General features: G+C 44.0%; 1 protein-coding gene across 1 annotated transcript in view; it reads right to left on the bottom strand.

The window, feature by feature from the left end:
• LOC112239037 (TRAF2 and NCK-interacting protein kinase-like) overlaps window positions 1-23,801 on the bottom strand; it is a 60,050-nt gene extending 36,249 nt beyond the window's left edge. The window contains exons 1-2 of the mRNA XM_042318739.1: window positions 23,372-23,801; window positions 18,308-18,373 (exon numbers count right to left, since the gene is read on the bottom strand). Of these exons, the coding sequence (XP_042174673.1) occupies window positions 18,308-18,373; window positions 23,372-23,428 (123 nt within the window). The 5' untranslated portion in view covers window positions 23,429-23,801. The remainder of the gene's footprint in view (window positions 1-18,307; window positions 18,374-23,371) is intronic.
• Window positions 23,802-25,741: the final 1,940 nt, after the last annotated feature.

Below are 25,741 nucleotides of genomic sequence, written 5' to 3'. Positions count from 1 at the left end.
AGTCTATGGACCTCAAAGTCCATACACACACACGTTGGTGGGGTGTGTGTGTGTGTCAGCTCTCATGGCAAGGAAAGCCCTTCTCTTCCCGAAGCCGACTCATTCGGAATGTAAACAGTCGTTCCTTTTTTCATTCGTTAATTCGTTATTCTCGCCTGCCTTCCTGACCTAGATCTGCTGTCTGAAGCCTCATAGCCCCAACCAGCTGACGAGTGTGTGCGCAATTGCTTGTGTATGTGGGTTTGTGTGTGTGTGTGTGCATCCACTGCCAACTCCATTACACAGATCCCCTCAGACACATTTACTATGCAGGACACTTCCTGTCCGTAGCCTAGCAACAGACCTGGCTGTCCAATGTACAGTGGCCAACACACACACACACACACACACACACACACACACACACACACACACACACACACACACACACACACACACACACACACACACACACACACACACACACACACACACGGAGAGGAGATGAAGTGAGCATTGTCCTGCTAGGGGTGAGGGGGTAAGTGGGTGATGGGATGGACAGAATGACTGAAGGTTGGAGGCTATTTTTCCCCATTTCCATGACCACAGCAACCTTCCCCAGAGGAGGGAAAGATAAAAGGGAAACCACTTTCTCCCTCCCTCCCTCTCTCCCTCCCGAGTGTAAGAAATGCATACTGTGTGCATATTGTGCCACACACACATACAAAAACACACCACTCTCCTTTCTACATCCCGATGTAAAATCGCAGGTTGACACATCTGACACATTCCAAATGTGAACATCCCCCCTCCACAGCTACACACACCAAGCCCCCCATCCTCCTCATAGAACCCACACATCCTCCCCTCTCAATCCTATATGATTCCCCAGGCATCAAAGAGCCACTCTCTCTCCATATACAGTTGAAGTCAGAAGTTTACATACACTCAGGTTGGAGTTTTTCAACCACTCCACAAATTTCTTGTTAACAAACTATAGTTTTGACAAGTTGATTAGGACATCTCCTTTGTGCATGACACAAGTAATTTTTCCAATGATTGATTACAGACAGTTTATTTCCCTTATAATTCACTGCATCACAATTCCATTGGGTCAGAAGTTTACTAACACTAAGTTGACTGTGCTTTTAAACGGCTTGGAAATGTACAGAAAATTATGTCATGGCTTTAGAAGCTTCTGATAGGCTAATTGACATCATTTGAGTCAATTGGAGGTGTACCTGTGGATGTATTGCAAGGCCTACCTTCAAACTCAGTGCCTCTTTGCTTGACATCATGAGAAAATCAAAAGAAATCAGCCAAGACCTCAGGAAATAAATTGTACACCTCCACAAGTCTGGTTCATCCTTGGGAGCAATTTCCAAACGCCTGAAGGTACCACGTTCATCTGTACAAACAATAGTACGCAAGTATAAACACCATGGGACCACGCAGCCGTCATACTGCTCAGGAAGGAGACGTGTTCTGTCTCCTAGAGATGAACGTACTTTGGTGCGAAAAGTGCAAATCAATCCCAGAACAACAGCAAAGGACCTTGCGAAGATGTTGGAGGAAACAGGTACAAAAGTATCTATATCCACAGTAAAACAAGTCCTATATCGACATAACCTGAAAGGCCAGTCAGCAAGGAAGAAGACACTGCTCCAAAACTGCCATAAAGAAAGCAAGACTACGGTTTGCAGCTGCACATGGGGACAAAGATTGTACTTTTTGGAGAAATGTCCTCTGGTCTGATGAAACAAAAATAAAACTGTTTGGCCATGATGACCATCGTTATGTTTGAAGGAAAAAGGGGGAGGCTTGCAATCCAAAGAACACAATCTCAACCGTGAAGCATGGGGGTGGCAGCATCCTGTTGTGAGGGTGCTTTGCTGCAGGAGGGACTGGTGCACTTCACAAAATTGATGGCATCATTAGGATGGAAAATTATGTGGATATATTGAAGCAGCATCTCAAGATATCAGTCAGGAAGTTAAAGCTTGGTCGCAAATGGGTCTTCCAAATGGACAATGACCCTAAGCATACTTCCAAAGTTGTGGCAAAATAGCTTAAGGACAACAAAGTCAAGGTATTGGAGTGGCCATCACAAAGCCCTGACCTCAATCCTGTAGAAAATGTGTGAGCAGAACTGAAAAAGCGTGTGCGAGCAAGGAGGCCTACAAACCTGACTGAGTTACACCAGCTATGTCAGGAGGAATGGGCCAAAATTCACCCAACTTATTGTGGGAAGCTTGTGGAAGGCTACCCGAAACGTTTGACCAAAGTTAAACAATTTAAAGGCAACACTATCACATACTAATTGAGTGTATGTAAACTTCTGACCAACTGGGAATGTGATGAAAGAAATAAAAGCTGAAATAAATCATTATCTTTGCTATTATCCTGACATTTCACATTCTTAAAATAAAGTGGTGATCCTAACTGACCTAAAACAGGGATGTTTTACTAGGATTAAATGTCAAGAATTGTGAAACACTTTAGCCAAATACATTTACAACTCAGTTTATGTAAACTTACGATTTCAACTGTACCTCTGGGCCTGAAGCCTGGGATTATCCTAGCAGCCCAACCCAGCCATGGTGAGCCCTGAGCGGACACAGCAGCAGGCAGAGAAGCATAATCCAGGCCGTGCTCTGGAGCTACACAGGCGGTGTATAGTACTGCATATACTCTAAAGATGAGACGTGCACAAATATGCACACGTAAACACACACACACACCGCAGTGTGAGCTGGAGAGCCAGGTTCAGCAAATCAGTGTTTCACTCTAGCAGTTCCGGAGGTCAAATTAACAACCAAGGAGATTTACAGAGAAAGAGTGAGAGAGAGAGAGAGAGAGAGAGAGAAGGTACACAGAGGAGAGAAGAGAAGCCTACAGAGAGGAGAGGAGAGAAGGCGACCAAGAGGAGAGGAGAGAGGGATACAGAGAGGAGAGAAGGATACAGAGAGGAGAGAAGGATACAGAGGGGAGAGAAGGATACAGAGAGGAGAGGAGAGAAGGATACAGAGAGGAGAGGAGGATACAGAGAGGAGAGAAGGATACAGAGAGGAGAGAAGGATACAGAGAGGAGAAGAGAGATGGCTACAGAGAGGAGAAGAGAGATGGCTACAGAGAGGAGAAGAGAGATGGCTACAGAGAGGAGAAGAGAGATGGCTACAGAGAGGAGAAGAGAGAAGGCTACAGAGAGGAGAAGAGAGAAGGCTACAGAGAGGAGAAGAGAGAAGGCTACAGAGAGGAGAAGAGAGAAGGCTACAGAGAGAAGGCTACAGAGAGGAGAGAAGGCTACGGCGAGGAGGCTAAGGAGAGCAGAGGAGAGAAGGCTACAGAGAGGAGAGAAGGCTACGGCGAGGAGGCTAAGGAGAGGAGAGGAGGCTACAGAGAGGAGAGGAGGCTAAGGAGAGGAGGCTAAGGAGAGGAAGGAGAGAAGGCTACCGAGAGGAGAGAAGGCTAAGGAGAGGAGGCTAAGGAGAGGAGTGGAGACTAAGGAGAGGAGAGGAGAGAAGGCTACAGAGAGAAGAGGAGATAAGGCTAAGGAGAGGAGAGGAGGCTAAGGAGAGGAGGCTAAGGAAAGGAGAGGGGAGCGGAGGTTAAGGAGAGGAGGCTAAGGAGAGGAGGTTAAGGAAAGAAGAGAGGAGCGGAGGTTAAGGAGAGGAGGCTAAGGAGAGGTGGCTAAGGAGAGGAGAGGGGAGAAGAGGCTAAGGAGAGGAGACTAAGGAGAGGAGGCTAAGGAAAGGAGAGAGGAGCAGAGGCTAAGGAGAGGAGACTAAGGAGAGGAGGCTAAGGAAAGGAGAGGGGAGTGGAGGCTAAGGAGAGGAGGCAAAGGAGAGGAGGCTAAGGAAAGAAGAGGGGAGCGGAGGCTAAGGAAAGGAGGCAAAGAGAGGAGGCTAATGAGAGGAGGCTAATGAGAGGAGGCTAAGGAAAGGAGAGGGGAGCGGATGTTAAGGAGGAGGCTAAGGAGAGGAGGCTAAGGAAAGGAGAGGGGAGCGGAGAGGACACTAAGGAGAGGAGGCTAAGGAAAGGAGAGGGGAGCGGAGGAGACTAAGGAGAGGAGGCTAAGGAGAGGAGAGAAGGCTAAGGAGAGGAGGCTAAGGAAAGGAGAGGGAAGCGGAGACTAAAGAGAGGAGGCTAATGAGAGGAGGCTAAGGAAAGGAGAAGGGAGCGGAGGTTAGGGAGAGGAGGCTAAGGAGAGGAGAAGGGAGCGGAGGTTAGGGAGAGGAGGCTAAGGAGAGGAGAAGGGAGTGGAGGTTAAGAAGAGGAGGGTAAGGAGAGGAGGCTAAGGAAACGAGAGAGCGGAGGTTAAGGAGAGGAGACTAAAGAGAGGAGGCTAAGGAGTGGCGGCTAATGAGAGGAGGCTAATGAGAGGAGGCTAAGGAGAGGAGGCTAATGAGAAGAGGCTAAGGAAAGGAGAGGGGAGCGGAGAGGAAGCTAAGGAAAGGAGAAGGGAGCGGAGGCTAAGGAGAGGAGGCTAAGGAAAGGAGAGGGGAGCGGAGGTTAAGGAGAGGAGGCTAAAGAGAGGAGAAAGGAGCGGAGGCTAATGAGAGGAGGCTAAGGAGAGGAGGCTAATGAGAAGAGGCTAAGGAAAGGAGAGGGGAGCGGAGAGGAAGCTAAGGAAAGGAGAAGGGAGCGGAGGCTAAGGAGAGGAGGCTAAGGAAAGGAGAGGGGAGCGGAGGCTAAGGAGAGGAGGAGAAGGAGGGGGACTAAAGAGAGGAGGCTAAGGAAAGGAGAGGGGGCGGAGGCTAAGGAGAGGAGGGTAAGGAGAGGAGGCTAAGGAGAGGAGGCTAAGGAAAGGAGGGGAGCGGAGGTTAAGGAAAGGAGGCAAAGGAGAGGAGGCTAATGAGAGGAGGCTAAGGAGAAGGCTAGGAGAGGAGGCTAAGGAGGGAGGCTAAGGAAAGGAGGGGAGCAAAGGAGAGGAGGCTAAGGAAAGGAGGGGAGCTAGGACACTGGAGAGGAGGCTAAGGAAAGGAGAGGGGAGGCTAAGGAGAGGAGGCTAAGGAAAGGGAGCGGAGAGGAGGCTAAGGAAAGAAGAGGGGAGCGGAGGCTAATGAGAGGAGGCTAAGGAAAAGAGCTGCGGAGGCTAATAGGAGGCTAGGAAAGGAGCGGAGCGGAGAGGAGGCTAATGAGAGGAGGCTAAGGAGAGGAGGCTAAGGAGCGGAGACTGGGGAGCAGAGAGGAGGCTAAGGAGAGGAGGCTAATGAGGGTAGGCTAATGAGAAGAGGCTAAGGAGAGGGGAGCGGAGAGGAAGCTAAGGAAAGGAGAAGGGAGCGGAGGATAAGGAGAGGAGAGGGGAGCGGAGGCTAAGGAGAGGAGGCTAAGGAAAGGAGAGGGGAGCGGAGGCTAAGGAGAGGAGGCTAAGGAGAGGAGAGAGGAGCGGAGGCTAATGAGAGGAGGCTAAGGAAAGGAAAGGGGAGTGGAGGCTAAGGAGAGGAGGCTAAGGAAAGGAAAGGAGAGAGGAGTGGAGAGGAGGCTAATGAGGGGAGGCTAATGAAAAGAGGCTAATGAGAGGAGGTTAAGGAGAGACATCCCCAATCCTGTCTCTCTCTCTCACACTGAAGTCATTATTGATATCAGGCTAATTGACCCAGGGAGGTCTGGGTGGGTGAGGGGTGCATTGTGGGTAAGTGGAGTGTGTAGCCTCGGGGGAGGAGTGGCCTAATGAACACACTGCCAGGTGTGTGTGTGTGCAGGATTGTGGGTTTGTGTGTCGTTAGCAACATGACTCATGGTAGGTGAAGAGATGACTATCTTTAAAGTTTTTCCACAGAAAAGGAAGGGGAGGGAGCGAGAGCGGGGAGGGTGGGTGGGACAGAGAGGGGAAAGAGAACCGTAGAGGACAGGTGAGATTAGGTAAAGGAGTGGTGTTCTTCACACACACACAAACACATCACTCTACGCGTTCTTGCGTGCGTGTGTGAATCATACTCTAAAGTGTCGTGTGTCTTCTATTTTTAAATAGTGGTATTGACACAAACTGATGTGGTCAATCAACACATCAATCCATCAGTAGTGTTCTCTGTGCCCGACCGGGTCTCTCCTTAGGCAGTCAGAGTTTACGGTAGTGTTCTCTGTGCCCGACCGGGTCTCTCCTTAGGCAGTCAGAGTTTACTCTCTGTGCTCTCTCCTTAGGCAGTCAGAGTTTACAGTAGTGTTCTCTGTGCCCGACCGGGTCTCTCCTTAGGCAGTCAGAGTTTACAGTAGTGTTCTCTGTGCCCGACCGGGGCAGTCTCTCCTTCTCTCCTTAGGCAGTCAGAGTTTACAGTAGAAAATAACAACTCCCATAGCCACCTTCAAATATTCTCAAGCAAGGGGAAAAGAGAGAGAGGGGGAACGTTGAAAAGAGAGAGGGAGAACGAAAAAAAAAGAGAGGGGAACAATGAAAAGAGAGAGGGGGAACGTTGAAAAGAGAGAGAGGGGGGAACGATGAAAAGAGAGAGAGGGGGAACGATGAAAAGAGAGAGAGGGGGAACAATGAAAAGAGAGAGAGGGGGAACGATGAAAAGAGAGAGAGGGGGAACAATGAAAAGAGAGAGAGGGGGAACGATGAAAAGAGAGAGAGGGGGAACGATGAAAAGAGAGAGAGAGGGGGAACGATGAAAAGAGAGAGAGGGGGAACGTTGAAAAGAGAGAGAGGGGGAACGATGAAAAGAGAGAGAGAGGGGGAACGTTGAAAAGAGAGAGAGGGGAACGATGAAAAGAAAGAGAGAGGGGGAACGTTGAAAAGAGAGAGAGAGGGGGAACGATGAAAAGAGAGAGAGAGGGGGAACGTTGAAAAGAGAGAGAGGGGGAACGTTGAAAAGAGAGAGAGGGGGAACGATGAAAAGAGAGAGAGGGGGAACAATGAAAAGAGAGAGAGGGGGAACGATGAAAAGAGAGAGAGGGGGAACGATGAAAAGAGAGAGAGGGGGAACGATGAAAAGAGAGAGAGGGGGAACGATGAAAAGAGAGAGAGGGGGAACGATGAAAAGAGAGAGAGGGGGAACGATGAAAAGAGAGAGAGGGGGAACAATGAAAAGAGAGAGAGGGGGAACAATGAAAAGAGAGAGGGGGAACGATGAAAAGAGAGAGGGGGAACGATGAAAAGAGAGAGGGGGGAACGATGAAAAGAGAGAGAGGGGGAACAATGAAAAGAGAGAGGGGGAACGTTGAAAAGAGAGGGGGGAATGTTGAAAAGAGAGAGAGGGGGAACAATGAAAAGAGAGAGAGGGGGAACAATGAAAAGAGAGAGAGGGGGAACAATGAAAAGAGAGAGAGGGAACAATGAAAAGAGAGAGAGGGGGAACAATGAAAAGAGAGAGAGAGGGAACAATGAAAAGAGAGAGAGGGGGAACGATGAAAAGAGAGAGAGGGGGAACGATGAAAAGAGAGAGAGGGGGAACGAATGAAAAGAGAGAGAGGGGGAACGATGAAAAGAGAGAGGGGGAACGATGAAAAGAGAGAGGGGGAACAATGAAAAGAGAGAGAGGGGGAACAATGAAAAGAGAGAGGGGGAACGTTGAAAAGAGAGAGGGGGAACAATGAAAAGAGAGAGGGGAACAATGAAAAGAGAGAGGGGGAACAATGAAAAGAGAGAGGGGGGAACGTTGAAAAGAGAGAGGGGGAACGTTGAAAAGAGAGAGGGGGGGAACAATGAAAAAGAGAGAGAGGGGGAACAATGAAAAGAGAGAGGGGGGAACAATGAAAAGAGAGAGGGGGAACAATGAAAAGAGAGAGAGGGGAACGATGAAAAGAGAGAGAGGGGGAACAGTATGTTCTCTATTTCTGGATCTTTTATCAGCTCTCAGGGAACACATGAAAAGAGAGAGGGGGGACACACACACATGAAAAAGAGAGAGAGGGGAACATGGAACAGAGAACTGTATGAAAAGAGAGAGACACACACACACACAACACACATGAAAAGAGAGAGGGGGGAACTTTTCATATGAAAAGAGAGAGAACTGTAGGGACAGATTTACACACACACACACACACACATGACAAAGAAGGCTTTTCATATGGAACAGAGAAAAGTAGAGACAGATTTACACACACACAACACACACACATGAAAAGGGCCATTAAGGCTTTTCATATGGAACAGAGAACTGTAGGGACAGATTTACACACACACACACACACACACACATGGGCCATTAAGGCTTTTCATATGGAACAGAGAACTGTAGGGACAGATTTAACAACACACAAAATACATGACGGAAAAATGTCATTATATATTGATAAGAACTGCATGCAGAGTGGAGGACAGAGAGAGAGAGAGACAGACATAGATGGATGGATTCCCAAAATCACCTTAGTTTGCAAGGGAGAGAGAAAGAATAACAGAGAGAGGTAGAAAGAGGGAGTGTTGATGGATCTTGGATACCAAGGAGAAGAAGAAACAAGAGACTGATTAAAACAGGTTCAGTTAGAAAGAGATGAACTAACTGAAAAACAGGTTCAGTTAGAAAGAGATGAACTAATTACACTTAACAGGTTCAGTTAGAAAGAGATGAACTACACTACATTACAAACAGGTTCAGTTAGAAAGAGATGAACTACATTACATTAACTTAACAGGTTCAGTTAGAAAGAGATTAACTACACTACATTACAGTTAACAGGTTCAGTTAGAAAGAGATGAACTACACTACATTACAAACAGGTTCAGTTAGAAAGAGATGAACTACACTACATTAAAACAGGTTCAGTTAGAAAGAGATGAACTACACTACATTACAGTTAACAGGTTCAGTTAGAAAGAGATGAACTACACTACATTACACTTAACAGGTTCAGTTAGAAAGAGATGAACTACACTACAAAAACAGGTTCAGTTAGAAAGAGATGAACTACACTACATTACAGTTAAAGGTTCAGTTAGAAAGAGATGAACTACACTACATTACAGTTAACAGGTTCAGTTAGAAAGAGATGAACACTACATTACAAACAGGTTCAGTTAGAAAGAGATGAACTACACTACATTACAAACAGGTTCAGTTAGAAAGAGATGAACTACACTACATTACAGTTAACAGGTTCAGTTAGAAAGAGATGAACTACACTACATTACAGTTAACAGGTTCAGTTAGAAAGAGATTAACTACAGTACATTACACTTAACAGGTTCAGTTAGAAAGAGATGAACTACACTACATTACAGTTAACAGGTTCAGTTAGAAAGAGATGAACTACACTACATTACAGTTAACAGGTTCAGTTAGAAAGAGATGAACTACACTGAAAAACAGGTTCAGTTAGAAAGAGATGAACTACACTACATTACAGTTAACAGGTTCAGTTAGAAAGAGATGAACTACACTACATTACAGTTAACAGGTTCAGTTAGAAAGAGATGAACTACAACATTACACTGAACAGGTTCAGTTAGAAAGAGATGAACTACACTACATTACAGTTAAAGGTTCAGTTAGAAAGAGATGAACTACACTACATTACAGTTAACAGGTTCAGTTAGAAAGAGATGAACTACACTACATTACACTTAACAGGTTCAGTTAGAAAGAGATGAACTACACTACATTACAGTTAACAGGTTCAGTTAGAAAGAGATGAACTACACTACATTACACTTAACAGGTTCAGTTAGAAAGAGATGAACTACACTACATTACAGTTAACAGGTTCAGTTAGGAAGAGATGAACTACACTACATTACACTTAACAGGTTCAGGAAAGAGATGAACTACACTAGGTTCAGTTAGAAAGAGATGAACTACACTACATTACAGTTAACAGGTTCAGTTAGAAAGAGATGAACACACTACATTACACAACAGGTTCAGTTAGAAAGAGATGAACTACACTACATTACAGTTAACAGGTTCAGTTAGAAAGAGATGAACTACACTACATTACAGTTAACAGGTTCAGTTAGAAAGATATGAACACACAGTACATTACACAACAGGTTCAGTTAGAAAGAGATTAACTACACTACATTACAGTTAACAGGTTCAGTTAGAAAGAGATTAACTACACTACATTACACAACATTACAGTTAACAGGTTCAGTTAGAAAGAGATGAACTACACTACATTACATTAACAGGTTCAGTTAGAAAAGATGAACTACACTACATTACAGTTAACAGGTTCAGTTAGAAAGAGATGAACTACACTACATTACACTTAACAGGTTCAGTTAGAAAGAGATGAACACACTAGATGGTTCAGTTAGAAAGAGATGAACTACACTAAACAGTTAACAGGTTCAGTTAGAAAGATATTTACATTACAGTTAACAGGTTCAGTTAGAAAGATATGAACACTACAGAATACACAGGTTCAGTTAGAAAGAGATGAACTACAGTACATTACAGTTAACAGGTTCAGTTAGAAAGAGATGAACTACAGTACATTACAGTTAACAGGTTCAGTTAGAAAGAGATGAACTACACTACATTACAGTTAACAGGTTCAGTTAGAAAGAGATTAACTACACTACATTACAGTTAACAGGTTCAGTTAGAAAGAGATTAACTACACTACATTACACTTAACAGGTTCAGTTAGAAAGAGATGAACTACACTACATTACAGTTAACAGGTTCAGTTAGAAAGAGATGAACTACACTACATTACAGTTAACAGGTTCAGTTAGAAAGAGATGAACTACACTACATTACACTTAACAGGTTCAGTTAGAAAGAGATGAACTACACTACATTACAGTTAACAGGTTCAGTTAGAAAGAGATGAACTACACTACATTACAGTTAACAGGTTCAGTTAGAAAGAGATGAACTACACTACATTACACTTAACAGGTTCAGTTAGAAAGAGATGAACTACACTACATTACACTTAACAGGTTCAGTTAGAAAGAGATGAACACTACAGTACATTACACTTAACAGGTTCAGTTAGAAAGAGATGAACTACACTACATTACAGTTAACAGGTTCAGTTAGAAAGATATGAACTACACTACATTACAGTTAACAGGTTAAGTTAGAAAGAGATGAACACTACAGTACATTACAGTTAACAGGTTCAGTTATAAACAGATGAACACTACAGTACATTACACTTAACAGGTTCAGTTATAAAGAGTTCACTAGGTTAAGTAGAAAGAGATTAACTACAGTACATTACAGTTAACAGGTTCAGTTAGAAAGAGATTAACTACAGTACATTACAGTTAACAGGTTCAGTTAGAAAGAGATGAATTACACTACATTACAGTTAACAGGTTCCGTTATAAAGAGATGAACACTACAGTACATTACAGTTAACAGGTTAAGTTATAAAGAGATGAATTACACTACATTACAGTTAACAGGTTCAGTTATAAAGAGATGAACACTACAGTACATTACAGTTAACAGGTTCAGTTATAAAGAGATGAACACTACAGTACATTACAGTTAACAGGTTCAGTTATAAAGAGATGAACACTACAGTACATTACAGTTAACAGGTTCAGTTATAAAGAGATGAACACTACAGTACATTACAGTTAACAGGTTCAGTTATAAAGAGATTAACTACACTACAGGTTAAGTAGAAAGAGATTAACTACAGTACATTACAGTTAACTTATTTTCCACCATAATTTGCAAATAAATTCATAAAAAATCCTACAATGTGATTTTCTGGATTTTTTTTCTCATTTTGTCTGTCATAGTTGAAGTGTACCTATGATGAAAATTACTGGCCTCTCTCATCTTTTTAAGTGGGAGAACTTGCACAATTGGTGGCTGACTAAATAGTTTTTTGCCCCACTGTATGAAGTGGGTAAAACAGTAGGTAAACATCATTCAAGTGACTAGTGTTCCATGTCTATGTACATAAGGCATAACCAACCCTAAGGTGTAGGGTGAAGTACCGTGACTAAGTGTCAGGGCAGAGTGCTGGGCGGAGGCCGGCTAGTGGTGACTGTTTAACAGCCTCATGGCCTGGAGATAGAAGAGGTTTCTCAGTCTCTCTGTCCCAGCTTGGAAGTGCCTGTACTGTCTCCGCCTTCTAGATGTAACCAAGACTACGGAGATGATTGTGGACTACAGGAAAAGGAGCACCGAGCACGTCTCCATTCTCATCGACGGGGCTGTAGTGGAGCAGGTTGAGAGCTTCAAATTCCTTGGTGTTCACATCAACAACAAACTAGATTGGTCCAAACACACCAAGACAGTCGTGAAGAGGGCATGACAAAGCCTATTCCCCCTAAGGAAACTAAAAAGATTTGGCATGGGTCCTGAGATCCTCAAAAGGTTCTACAGCTGCAACATCGAGAGCATCCTGACCGGTTGCATCACTGCCTGGTACATCAATTGCTCGGGCCTCCGACCGCAAGGCACTTCAGAGGGTAGTACGTTTGACCCAGTACATGACTGGGGCAAAGCTGCCTGCCATCCAGGACCTCTACACCAGGCGGTATCAGAGGAAAGCCATAAAAATTGTCAAAGACCCCAACCACCCCAGTCATAGACTGTTCTCTCTACTACTGCATGGCAAGCGGTACCGGAGTGCCAAGTCTAGGACAAAAAGGCTTCTCAAAAGTTTTTAACCACAGACTATATGCATTGTGTGCCCCCCCCTTTTACGCTGCTGCTACTCTCTGTTTATCTTATATGCTTAGTCACTTTAACTATATATTCATGTACATACGACCTAAATTGGCCCGACCAACCAGTGCTCCCGCACATTGGCTAACCAGGCTATCTGCATTGTGTCCCAACACCCTCCACCAGTCAACCCCTATTTTACGCTTCTGCTACTCTCTGTTCATCATATATGCATAGTCACTTTAAATACCTACATGTACATACTACCTCAATAAGCCTGACTAACAGGTGTCTGTATATAGCCTTGCTACTCTTATTTCAAATGTATTTTTACTGTTGTTTTATTTCTTTACTTACCTACACACACACACACCTTTTTTTTGGCACCATTGGTTAAAGCCAGTAAGTCAGCATTTCACTGTACGGTTTAAACCTGTTGTATTTGGCACACGTGACAAATAAACTTTGATTTGATTTGAATAGATGGTTGTGGGGTGAACAGGCCGTGGCTCGGGTGGTTGAGGTTTTGATGATCTTCTAGGCCTTCCTGTGACACCCTTTCTCGCTCTCAGTCGTTGCTTTCTCCCCACACGTAACATTTCAGTCACATCTCACGCCCTACACATCCATTTCGTATGATATGTTACGATTTACAATTCGTACTATATGTTACGAATTTCAATTTTTTGTTGCTAACATTAGCTAGGTGAGGGGTTAACCTTACGTTTAAAGGGTTAAGGTTAAGGCTAGCTAGCATGCTAAGTAGTTGCAAAGACTAAAAAGTAGTAAGTAGTTGCAAGGTTGCTAATTAGCTAAAATGCTAAAGTTGTGCGTGATGAAATTCGAACAAACAACCTTTGGGTTGCTAGACGTTAGCGTTATTTTGATTTTATGTCACTTTTATTGTAACAGGGAAAACATAGAGACCTTGGACTCTTTTACAAATGCGCCCTGTATATACACAACATAAATATACACATTATACCCAACCGGTGCTGTGTGCGGTGATGCGTTGGGCAGATCGCAACACCCTCTGGAGAGCCCTGCGGTTGCGCCTTCTTCACCACACTGTCTGTGTGAAGGCACTATTTCATGTTGTCAGGGAACCTTTGATCCTCTCCACTGGGGTCAAAAGATACAGCTACAGTATACTGCAGTAGACAGGTTTAGTATATACTACAGTATACTGTGGTAGACAGGGTTAGTATATACTACAGTATACTGCAGTAGACAAGGTTAGTATATACTACAGTTTACTGCAGTATACACTACAGTATACTGCAGTAGACAGGGTTAGTATATACTACAGTATACTGCAGTAGACAGGGTTAGTATATACTACAGTTTACTGCAGTAGACAGGGTTAGTATATACTAAAGTTTACTGCAGTAGACAGGGTTAGTATATACTACAGTTTACTGCAGTAGACAGGGTTAGTATATACTACAGTATACTGCAGTAGACAGGGTTAGTATATACTACAGTAAACTGCAGGAGACAGGGTTAGTATATACTACAGTATACTGCAGTAGACAGGGTTAGTATATACTACAGTATACTGCAGGGTTAGTTTATATTACAGTATACTGCAGTAGAGCAGTGAGCCTATATGGCTATAGTGTATTACAGTAGACAGGGTTAGTATATACTACAGTATACTGCAGGGTTAGTTTATATTACAGTATACTGCAGTAGAGCAGTGAGCCTATATGGCTATAGTGTATTACAGTAGACAGGGTTAGGGTTAGTATATACTACAGTATACTGCAGTAGACAGGGTTAGTATATACTACAGTATACTGCAGTAGACAGGGTTAGTATATACTACAGTATACTGCAGTACAGTAGTGGGCCTATATGGCTATAGTGTATTACAGTAAACAGGGTTAGTATATACTACAGTATACTGCAGTACAGCAGTGGAACTATATGGCTATAGTGTATTACAGTAGACAGGGTTAGTATATACTACAGTATACTGCAGGGTTAGTATATATTACAGTATACTGCAGTACAGCAGTGGGCCTATATGGCTATAGTGTATTACAGTAGACAGGGTTAGTATATACTACAGTATACTGCAGTAGACAGGGTTAGTATATACTACAGTATACTGCAGTACAGCAGTGGGCCTATATGGCTATAGTGTATTACAGTAGACAGGGTTAGTATATACTACAGTATACTGCAGTAGACAGGGTTAGTATATACTACAGTATACTGCAGTAGATAGGGTTAGTATATACTACTGTATACTGCAGTACAGCAGTGGGCCTATATGGCTATAGTGTATTACAGTAGACAGGGTTAGTATATACTACAGTATACTGCAGTAGACAGGGTTAGTATATACTACAGTATACTGCAGTAGACAGGGTTAGTATATACTAAAGTATACTGCAGTAGACAGGGTTAGTATATACTACAGTATACTGCAGTGGGCCTATATGGCTATAGTATATTACAGTAGACAGGGTTAGTATATACTACAGTATATTACAGTAGACAGGGTTAGTATATACTAAAGTATACTGCAGTAGACAGGGTTAGTATATACTACTGTATACTGCAGTACAGCAGTGGGCCTATATGGCTATAGTGTATTACAGTAGACAGGGTTAGTATATACTAAAGTATACTGCAGTAGACAGGGTTAGTATATACTACTGTATACTGCAGTACAGCAGTGGGCCTATATGGCTATAGTGTATTACAGTAGACAGGGTTAGTATATACTACAGTATACTGCAGTAGACAGGGTTAGTATATACTACAGTATACTGCAGTAGACAGGGTTAGTATATACTAAAGTATACTGCAGTAGACAGGGTTAGTATATACTACAGTATACTGCAGTACAGCAGTGGGCCTATATGGCTATAGTATATTACAGTAGACATGGTTAGGGTTAGTATATACTACAGTATACTGCAGTGTGCCTATATGGCTATAGTGTATTAGTAGTGTATAGTGTATTACAGTAGACAGGCTGAATGTCATCCAGCAAATGAGGCGTGACTTTCAGTCAGAGAGCATCGTCAGCAATAACTGAACTCACATAACTCTCACACACACCACACACACGCAGACACACAAACACACATACACACGATGCAAGTCTCACAGAAACACCTCTCTTACGCATTTTCTCTCACAAATGCACAGAAACACACACACACATACGGAAGAGGCTGTCAAACGTTATCTGTGGCTAACAGTGTTGACCTCTAGCTGACCTCTTTTGTTTATCCAATCAGAGCACAACTCTACTCCACCATTCCAACATGACCTTCACACACACACTAGTCCATTATACACAAACATGAACGCTAGTGACGGGGGGGAAAATATTGATAGAGTTACATAATCAGGATATTATTTTTGGATCGTAACGTTTGGACAATATCGCAACATTATTTTTGTGCTAGTTGGCTGTACCTGTACCTGTACCTGCACCAAAAACCCAGTATATTACCTTCATAGCTTGTTATCCATCTGATTTTTACATTGGGAGCCAATTTGTTTTCAGCACTTTTATTTCGGTGACTTTGATTTGGTTTTCTCGTGGCTCTCTCTCTCGTCTCCCTGTAGCAGACATATTGTGAGCAATATGTCTGGAACATCGAATCGCAATAAAATCACAGTATCGAATCACAATACATATAGAATCGTGAGAATCACAATACGCATCGCATCGGCACCTACAGTGCCTTGCGAAAGTATTTGGCCCCCTTGAACTTTGCGACCTTTTGCCACATTTCAGGCTTCAAACATAAAGATATAAAACTGTATTTTTTTGTGAAGAATCAACAACAAGTGGGACACAATCATGAAGTGGAACGACATTTATTGGATATTTCAAACTTTTTGAACAAATCAAAAACTGAAAAATTGGGCGTGCAAAATCATTCAGCCCCTTTACTTTCAGTGCAGCAAACTCTCTCCAGAAGTTCAGTGAGGATCTCTGAATGATCCAATGTTGACCTAAAAGACTAATGATGATAAATACAATCCACCTGTGTGTAATCAAGTCTCCGTATAAATGCACCTGCACTGTGATAGTTACAGAGGTCCATTAAAAGCACAGAGAGCATCACGAAGAACAAGGAACACACCAGGCAGGTCCGAGATACTGTTGTGAAGAAGTTTAAAGTCGGATTTGGATACAAAAAGATTTCCCAAGCTTTAAACATCCCAAGGAGCACTGTGCAAGCGATAATATTGAAATGGAAGGAGTATCAGACCACTGCAAATCTACCAAGACCTGGCCGTCCCTCTAAACTTTCAGCTCATACAAGGAGAAGACTGATCAGAGATGCAGCCAAGAGGCCCATGATCACTCTGGATGAACTGCAGAGATCTACAGCTGAGGTGGGAGACTCTGTCCATAGGACAACAATCAGTCGTATATTGCACAAATCTGGCCTTTATGGAAGAGTGGCAAGAAGAAAGCCATTTCTTAAAGATATCCATAAAAAGTGTCGTTTAAAGTTTGCCACAAGCCACCTGGGAGACACACCAAACATGTGGAAGAAGGTGCTCTGGTCAGATGAAACCAAAATTGAACTTTTTGGCAACAATGCAAAACGTTATGTTTGCCATAAAAGCAACACAGCTCATTACCCTGAACACACCATCCCCACTGTCAAACATGGTGGTGGCAGCATCATGGTTTGGGCCTGCTTTTCTTCAGCAGGGACAGGGAAGATGGTTAAAATTGATGGGAAGATGGATGGAGCCAAATACAGGACCATTCTGGAAGAAAACCTGATGGAGTCTGCAAAAGACCTGAGACTGGGACGGAGATTTGTCTTCCAACAAGACAATGATCCAAAACATAAAGCAAAATCTACAATGGAATGGTTCAAAAATAAACATATCCAGGTGTTAGAATGGCCAAGTCAAAGTCCAGACCTGAATCCAATCGAGAATCTGTGGAAAGAACTGAAAACTGCTGTTCACAAATGCTCTCCATCCAACCTGACTGAGCTCGAGCTGTTTTGCAAGGAGGAATGGGAAAAATGTTCAGTCTCTCGATGTGCAAAACTGATAGAGACATACCCCAAGCGACTTACAGCTGTAATCGCAGCAAAAGGTGGTGCTACAAAGTATTAACTTAAGGGGGCTGATTAATTTTGCACGCCCAATTTTTAGGTTTTTGATTTGTTAAAAAAGTTTGAAATATCCAATAAATGTCGTTCCACTTCATGATTGTGTCCCACTTGTTGTTGATTCTTCACAAAAAAATACAGTTTTATATCTTTATGTTTGAAGCCTGAAATGTGGCAAAAGGTCGCAAAGTTCAAGGGGGCCGAATACTTTCGCAAGGCACTGTAAGTATGGTGATAATATCATATCGCAAGGTCCCTGGCAATTCCCATCTCTAATGAACACAGTTGAAACAACATATTCAAAGGTGCATCTATAAAGGAATGACTTCACGGGAGAGGAGAGGACAGATAAAGAAAGGAGAGGAGAGGAAAGGAGAGGAGAGGACAGATAAAGAAAGGAGAGGAAACGAAAGGAGAGGAGAGGAGGTTTGTAAAAAAAAGACAGTGACACCTGGGCTCACACTGGAGCAACTGAGACCCCGAGCCACCATTACGCCAATCAAACATAAACCCCTGACAGAGGCAGAGACGGGAAATCGCTCAGTCATATCCTGTGTCCTGAAATATACATCCCTCTGCATCTTGTCAGATACAAATGACTGTTTCCTACTGATAAGAGATAGGGGGGAGAGGGAGACCAGGGGGGGAGAGAGGGAGACCAGGACAGAGAGAAAGAAGTGTGTGTCTTACCTTGTACACCTGTCCGTAGGTTCCATTGCCCACCAACTCCACCAGCTCAAAGATTCCTGCTGGGTCCTGAAGAGAGACAGATTCGGAGTCACAGAGCAAACAGACATTTAGCTCAAAGCTGGCAGTTATAGAGGTGTTAGCTTGATGCTAGCCCCCAGACATAAGCTATAGACTGTTAGCTTGATGCTAGTCCCCACCCCAGACATATAGACTGTTATCTTGATGCTAGCACATATAGACAGTTAGTTTGATGCCAGCCCCAAAACATATAGACAGTTAGCTTGATGCTAGCCCCCAGAGATAGGCTACAGACAGTTAGCTTGAAGCTAGCTGATGCTAATAGACTGCTACTGTCGATAGCTAGCTAAAGTGGCTTCATAACGATCAGCTTACTAGACAGTAGAGTTTACAAGAGGAATCGCTAGACCCCAGCAGAGAACCCAGTGACCTTACAAACACACACACACACACACACACACACACACACACACACACACACACACACACACACTTTGCTGTGTTGCTAAGGCATTCCAACAATAGCTGGAATTCAACTCCCCCCTCTGTAAGCCCTCACTCTCTCTTTCTTTCACTCTCTTCTCTCACTCCAACTCTCTCTCTCTTTCTCTCTCTCTCCATTCATCTCCAGCCAGCCTGAGTAGACATATGTAGCTCTCACAGTTTAGTTCTCTCGCTCTCTCTCATTCCAGCCCGACTCTGAGAAATGCTATGGCACTGTCATACTCTCTTTTATTCTCTCTCTCTCTCCATCGCTCTCTCATTCCAACAGACTTGAGCCTTTTGGCTGTGGTGGTTTTACTCTCTTTCCATCCGTCTCTCCCTCCATCTCTCATTCCAGCAGTATCTAAGCACCACTAAGCACCACTTCTACTCTCTTTTATGTTCTCTCTCAAGCTATCTCCTCATCTCTTCTTCCCTTCTTTACCTACTGTGGTACCATGAGAAACACAGAAACACTCACTCTTCTAAACAAGCCCACACAAGAGTTAGTGATCAAGTGTGTCTAGGTGTGTGTGTGTGTGTGTGTGTGTGTGTGTGTGTGTGTGTGTGTGTGTGTGTGTGTGTGTGTGTGTGTGTGTGTGTGTGTGTGTGTGTGTTACAGAGTCTAACAGAGTGTTGTTGCTGCTCCAGTTCATTCATATCCTCAGGCTAACTGATAGAAAAGTGTCCGTTATCATGACTATTTAATACAACAGAATGGGCTCACAGGTTGTGTGTGAGATGATTAGATTATAGTAGGTTAGTGGATGATGGGAGTCACGTTGTAACTGGTCCTATCTAAACAACCACTGTCATGAGAGAAGGACTCTACTGTACCGGATGACTCACACAAATGTTCTCTCTCTGCTGATGAATCTTATTCTCTGTTCAGCTCCTTGTTGAGGCCTTGTATACATACATCAAACTCTATGTCTCTAAAGTGTGTGTGTGTGTGTGTGTGTGTGTGGCTACGGAAAGAGTGTGAATAAGGGGGTCTTGTGGCTCAGCGGGAAATTAGGTCACCCAGACACATTCAGGGGGAGACATTTGAGTACAACACACCCAGATAGTTCATGAATAATATGCTTGTTGGTCAGTTCTGGGGCGTAGGTGGGTTTAGGTTGAGAGTGTCCTCTATATAACGGCTAGTGCTCTGGCCAAAAGTAATGGAGGATAGGGTGTCATCTGTGACATAACTGGCACTCAATTTCTCTCTTTCTCTCACTCTCCATCTAGTTCTCTTTCCCTTCCTCGTTCCCCCTTTTTCTTTGTCTCTCTCACTCATCAGCTCCTCACCCTACACCTATGTGTGTGTGTGTGTGTGTGTGTGTGTGTGTGTGTGTGTGTGTGTGTGTGTGTGTGTGTGTGTGTGTGTGTGTGTGTGTGTGTGTGTGTGTGTGTGTGTGTGAGTGACTGAGTGTGTGGTCAGTGCTATCCTGCTGATCTGTTGTCTGTTGATGTCATCAGCTGACTGCCTGGCTTCTGACTCTGCGTGTGGGTGTGCTGTATCACCAATTCTCTGACCACTTCTCAGTCAGGATTTCCCAACACACACACACACTCGTCTGTCCAGCGGTTCCTAGGCCAGTCTAGCCAGTGACCCACTAACCAGTGGATTAATGTCTGCGACTGACTGGTGGAGAACTGTAATCCACACAGGCCACTGTACAGCTCAGCTAGACTGGCTCTTCCCAACCTGGCAACCTCAATAGGCCACGGTACATCTCAGCTAGACTGGCTCTGCACAACCTGGCAACCTCAATAGGCCACGGTACATCACAGCTAGACTGGCTCTGCACAATCTGAACAGGCCACTGCACATCTCAGCTAGACTGGCTCTGCACAACCTGAACAGGCCACTGTACATCTCGGCTAGACTGGCTCTGCACAATCTGAACAGGCCACTGTACATCTTGGCTAGACTGGCTCTGCACAACCTGAACAGGCCACTGTACATCTCAGCTAGACTGGCTCTGCACAACCTGAACAGGCCACTGCACAGCTCAGCTCTAGACTGGCTCTGCCCAACCTGGCAACCTCAATAGGCCACTGTACAACTCAGTTAACTGGCTCTGCACAACCTGGCAACCTCAATAGGCCACGGTACATCTCAGCTAGACTGGCTCTGCACAACCTGAACAGGCCACTGTACATCTCAGCTAGACTGGCTCTGCACAATCTGAACAGGCCACTGTACATCTCAGCTAGACTGGCTCTGCACAACCTGAACAGGCCACGGTACAGCTCAGCTAGACTGGCTCTGCACAACCTGAACAGGCCACTGTACATCTCGGCTAGACTGGCTCTGCACAACCTGAACAGGCCACTGTACATCTCAGCTAGACTGGCTCTGCACAACCTGAGGCCACGGTCAGCTCAGCTAGACTGGCTCTGCACAACCTGAACAGGCCACTGTACATCTCAGCTAGACTGGCTCTGCACAACCTGAACAGGCCACTGGCCTCTGCACAACCTGAACAGGCCCCTGTACATCTCAGCTAGACTGGCTCTGCACAACCTGAACAGGCCCCTGTACATCTCAGCTAGACTGGCTCTGCACAACCTGAACAGGCCACTGTACATCTCAGCTAGACTGGCTCTGCACAACCTGAACAGGCCACTGCACAGCTCAGCTCTAGACTGGCTCTGCCCAACCTGGCAACCTCAATAGGCCACTGTACAACTCAGTTAACTGGCTCTGCCCAACCTGGCAACCTCAATAGGCCACTGTACAACTCAGTTAACTGGCTCTGCCCAACCTGGCAACCTAATCATGCTACTGTACAGCTCAGGTCTAGACTTGCTCTGTCCAACCTGGCAACCTCAACATGCTACTGTAGAGTTCAGCTATAGACTGGCTCTGCCCTCTATCAAAATGTCAACCCTGACTCTGCCCTCATCCTTACCATGACACCAACCCAATCTGGCAACCCGGGATGTCAAATGGCTCCCTATATGTACAGTACTATGTCATATTGTGAGTTCTGTTATGTAATGGAGATTCTAGAATGACATGAAAAAACTGCCTATCATCCTTTATACTAGTCTGTGTACCTGTCTGTGGGTCATAGCTTATATCTATACACATTACCTGACCACACACACGCACAAACAAATGCAAATGCACACACAGCATCTTGCAGAGTAGGTGTATCCATCATGCAGTGTATGTGTGTGTGTGTGTGTCTTTTCTCAGGGTTCACAAAATAACCAGAGAGTGCAGTAACAGTAGCCTACAGACCCAGTCTACACTCTTAGAAAATAAATTGCAATTTAGAACCATAAAGGGTTCTTTGTCTGTCCCCATAGGAGAACCTTTGAATAATCACTTTTGGTTGCAGGTACAACCCGTTTGGGTTCCATGTAGAACCCTTTCCACACAGGGTTCTACATGGAAACCAACACAGTTATACCTGCAACCAAAAAGGGTTCTACCTGGAAACAAAAAGGGTTCTCCTATGGGGATAGCCGCAGAACCCATTTGGAACCATTTTTTCTAAGAGTGCACAGACAACAGTCTACAGGTAGCCTAGCCACTAGCATTACTGGCTTAGCAGAGTTTAGCATCTACACTGATGGTTATACCAACATATAACCATATTGGCATATGCAATATATCAAGATAATGTAAAATAGACAATATACAGTATGACATGTAAATAGATACTTAGTGATTATTTAATAGTGTCCTTTGACTCTCTCTACCCATGTTTAACAGTGAGTGACTCTCTCTACCCATGTTTAACAGTGAGTGACATTTGTTGTTCACACACACACACACACACACACACACAAACACACACAAAACACACAAACACACACACACACACACACACACACACACACACACACACACACACACACACACACACACACACACACACACACACACACACACACACAGTATGCATGAATGCCTTAATGTATAATGTATACATACAGCAAATGCCCATGAAAGATATCAGGCTGTTTTGGTAGACCCATATTAACATTCTCTGTGTGTGTGTGTGTGTGTGTGTAGGCTACATTCCACCGCGGACTGGCTCAATGAAAGCAACATATTCAGACCTAAAAACCGAGACCACCGAAGCACCCCCCCATGACATCAGATTACACTGCTATGCTGTCATGCCATTTCATACCTATCATTGTTTACCTTGCTAAATCGTTAGTAAATCAGCAGAAAGATAAACACTTGGTTGACGTTTTTCCACTGAGTATGTTCATATGTTGTGTTACATTGTATAACCACCTGCCATTAGGCTATGAACAGTGCTATATAGGCCTGCACAATTCGATATTCGGATATGTTTTGCTCATGCACAAACATCGGTAGGCCAGTCTGCCATGTTGGTGGCTGTAGGGAGGGATGGGGAATTTGACCCATTTTAGAAGCGTTGTATCTCTCTCTCTCTCTCTCTCTCTCACACACACACACACACACACACACACACACACACACACACACACACACACACGGAGAGAGAGAGAGACACAGAGAGAGAGTAGTAGCCATCTCTGATACTGAAACAGATACATGATGTAGACCCGGGTTTATCTTACCCGTAGAGCAGACAGGTCGATCTCATCCAGACTCCGGGCAGGGGAATCAGTCGCCATGATTCAAATTAAATATGATAAAAATCACCAGAATCAGAAACCATCCAGACAACGAGACCACGGAGTAAATGCCCTTGGCCCCCGCTATAGGCTGCCCTCTTCCACGGGGAAACAAGCCTGCCTACCTCTTTCTCACCGATAAGCGATCGAGAGATTGCGACTGAGACCGAAAGAGAGAGAAAATAAAAAAAAGAGAGCATATAATATATCCCCGTTTGTCAGTAGGTTTAGAGGTGACCGACGTTAAAAAAAAGCCTGCTAGAGCAGAGATGCTGGTGTGTGACTATAATGGGACGTGAACATGATCAGCAGCAGCACCGAATCCATGTCTCTTCAACCGACAGAGCGAGAACTCACGGTTTGCTGGCTGCAGATGCTCTTGAGCAATGTCAATCAAAGACACCACGGGCGGGGCAAATCTGTAAACCACGCCCACTCCAGAAGATTGCCCAATTGAATTATTTGAACTCGGTAGAGACCACAGGAGTTTCCAGAGTAAGCCATCCCTGACACCGGGGTGTGGTAACTGGTTTGTCTAAAGTTTAGTAATGATGTTATGTAAAGTGGGACTTTTTGTAAAAGGGATTTCTAAATAAAAACATAGCAATGTATCAAACTACTTGAGTAGCAAAAGGGCCAATCGACTTTGTTGTACGTACATAACATCCATGTAGACGTCATACACTTGGTCACAACTCTTTCATATTGAAATGTTTTAGAAGGTATGTTTGTATTATGAACATAGTGCTGTGTACAGGAACTAATCAGACGTTCAGAATAGAAAAGTTTCATTCAATGCGGCCCATTTAGTTCTTTTTGTTTGGTTTTATTTGTCCTTTATCCCATTGAGAATGTGTTTTATAACAGAGAGCTCAAGGCAATAGAATATAGATTATTCCTGAGAATAGAACAGAGTAGAGATGTTGTCATTAGAATATAACAGAATGGGTATGTTTCAACAGAACAGAATATAAATGATTCAATAGAGTAGAAAGTATTAAATAGAACAGAGTAGAAATGATTCCTGAGAATAGAACAGAGTAGAAATGATTCCTGAGAATAGAACAGAGTAGAAATGATTCCTGAGAATAGAACAGAGTAGAAATGATTCCTGAGAATAGAACAGAGTAGAAATGATTCCTGAGAATAGAACAGAGCAGAAATGATTCCTAAGAATAGAACAAAACATAGATGATTCCTGAGAATAGAACAGAGTAGAAATGATTCCTTAAGAATAGAACAAAACAAAGATGATTCCTGAGAATAGTACAGAGTAGAAATTATTCCTGAGAATAGAACAGAGTAGAAATTATTCCTAAGAATAGAACAAAACATAGATGATTCCTGAGAATAGAACAGAGTAGAAATGATTACTAAGAATAGAACAGAGTAGAAATGATTCCTAAGAATAGAACAAAACATAGATGATTCCTGAGAATAGAACAGAGTAGAAATGATTCCTGAGAATGGAACAGAGTAGAAATGATTCCTAAGAATAGACAAGGGTGCGTTCTGAGCCCTCTCCTGTACTCCCTGTTCACCCACGACTGCGTGGCCATGCACGCCTCCAACTCAATCATCAAGTTTGCGGACGACACAACAGTGGTAGGCTTGATTACCAATAACGACGAGACGGCCTACAGGGAGGAGGTGAGGGCCCTCGGAGTGTGGTGTCAGGAAAATAACCTCACACTCAACGTCAACAAAACTAAGGAGATGATTGTGGACTTCAGGAAACAGCAGAGGGAACACCCCCATCCACATCGATGGAACAGTAGTGGAGAGGGTAGCAAGTTTTAAGTTCCTCGGCATACACATCACAGACAAACTGAATTGGTCCACTCACACAGACAGCATCGTGAGGAAGGCGCAGCAGCGCCTCTTCAACCTCAGGAGGCTGAAGAAATTCGGCTTGTCACCAAAAGCACTCACAAACTTCTACAGATGCACAATCGAGAGCATCCTGGCGGGCTGTATCACCGCCTGGTATGGCAACTGCACCGCCCTCAACCGTAAGGCTCTCCAGAGGGTAGTGAGGTCTGCACAACGCATCACCGGGGGCAAACTACCTGCCCTCAAGGACACCTACACCACCCGATGCTACAGGAAGGCCATAAAGATCATCAAGGACATCAACCACCCGAGCCACTGCCTGTTCACCCCGCTGTCATCCAGAAGGCGAGGTCAGTACAGGTGCATCAAAGCTGGGACCGAGAGACTGAAAAACAGCTTCTATCTCAAGGCCATCAGACTGTTAAACAGCCACCACTAACATTGAGTGGCTACTGCCAACACACTGTCAATGACACTGAC

Source organism: Oncorhynchus tshawytscha, unplaced genomic scaffold (genome assembly GCF_018296145.1).
Source record: "Oncorhynchus tshawytscha isolate Ot180627B unplaced genomic scaffold, Otsh_v2.0 Un_scaffold_339_pilon_pilon, whole genome shotgun sequence".
In the NCBI taxonomy this organism is placed as follows: Eukaryota; Metazoa; Chordata; class Actinopteri; order Salmoniformes; family Salmonidae; genus Oncorhynchus; species Oncorhynchus tshawytscha.
This window is presented reverse-complemented; position numbering and strand designations above follow the sequence as displayed.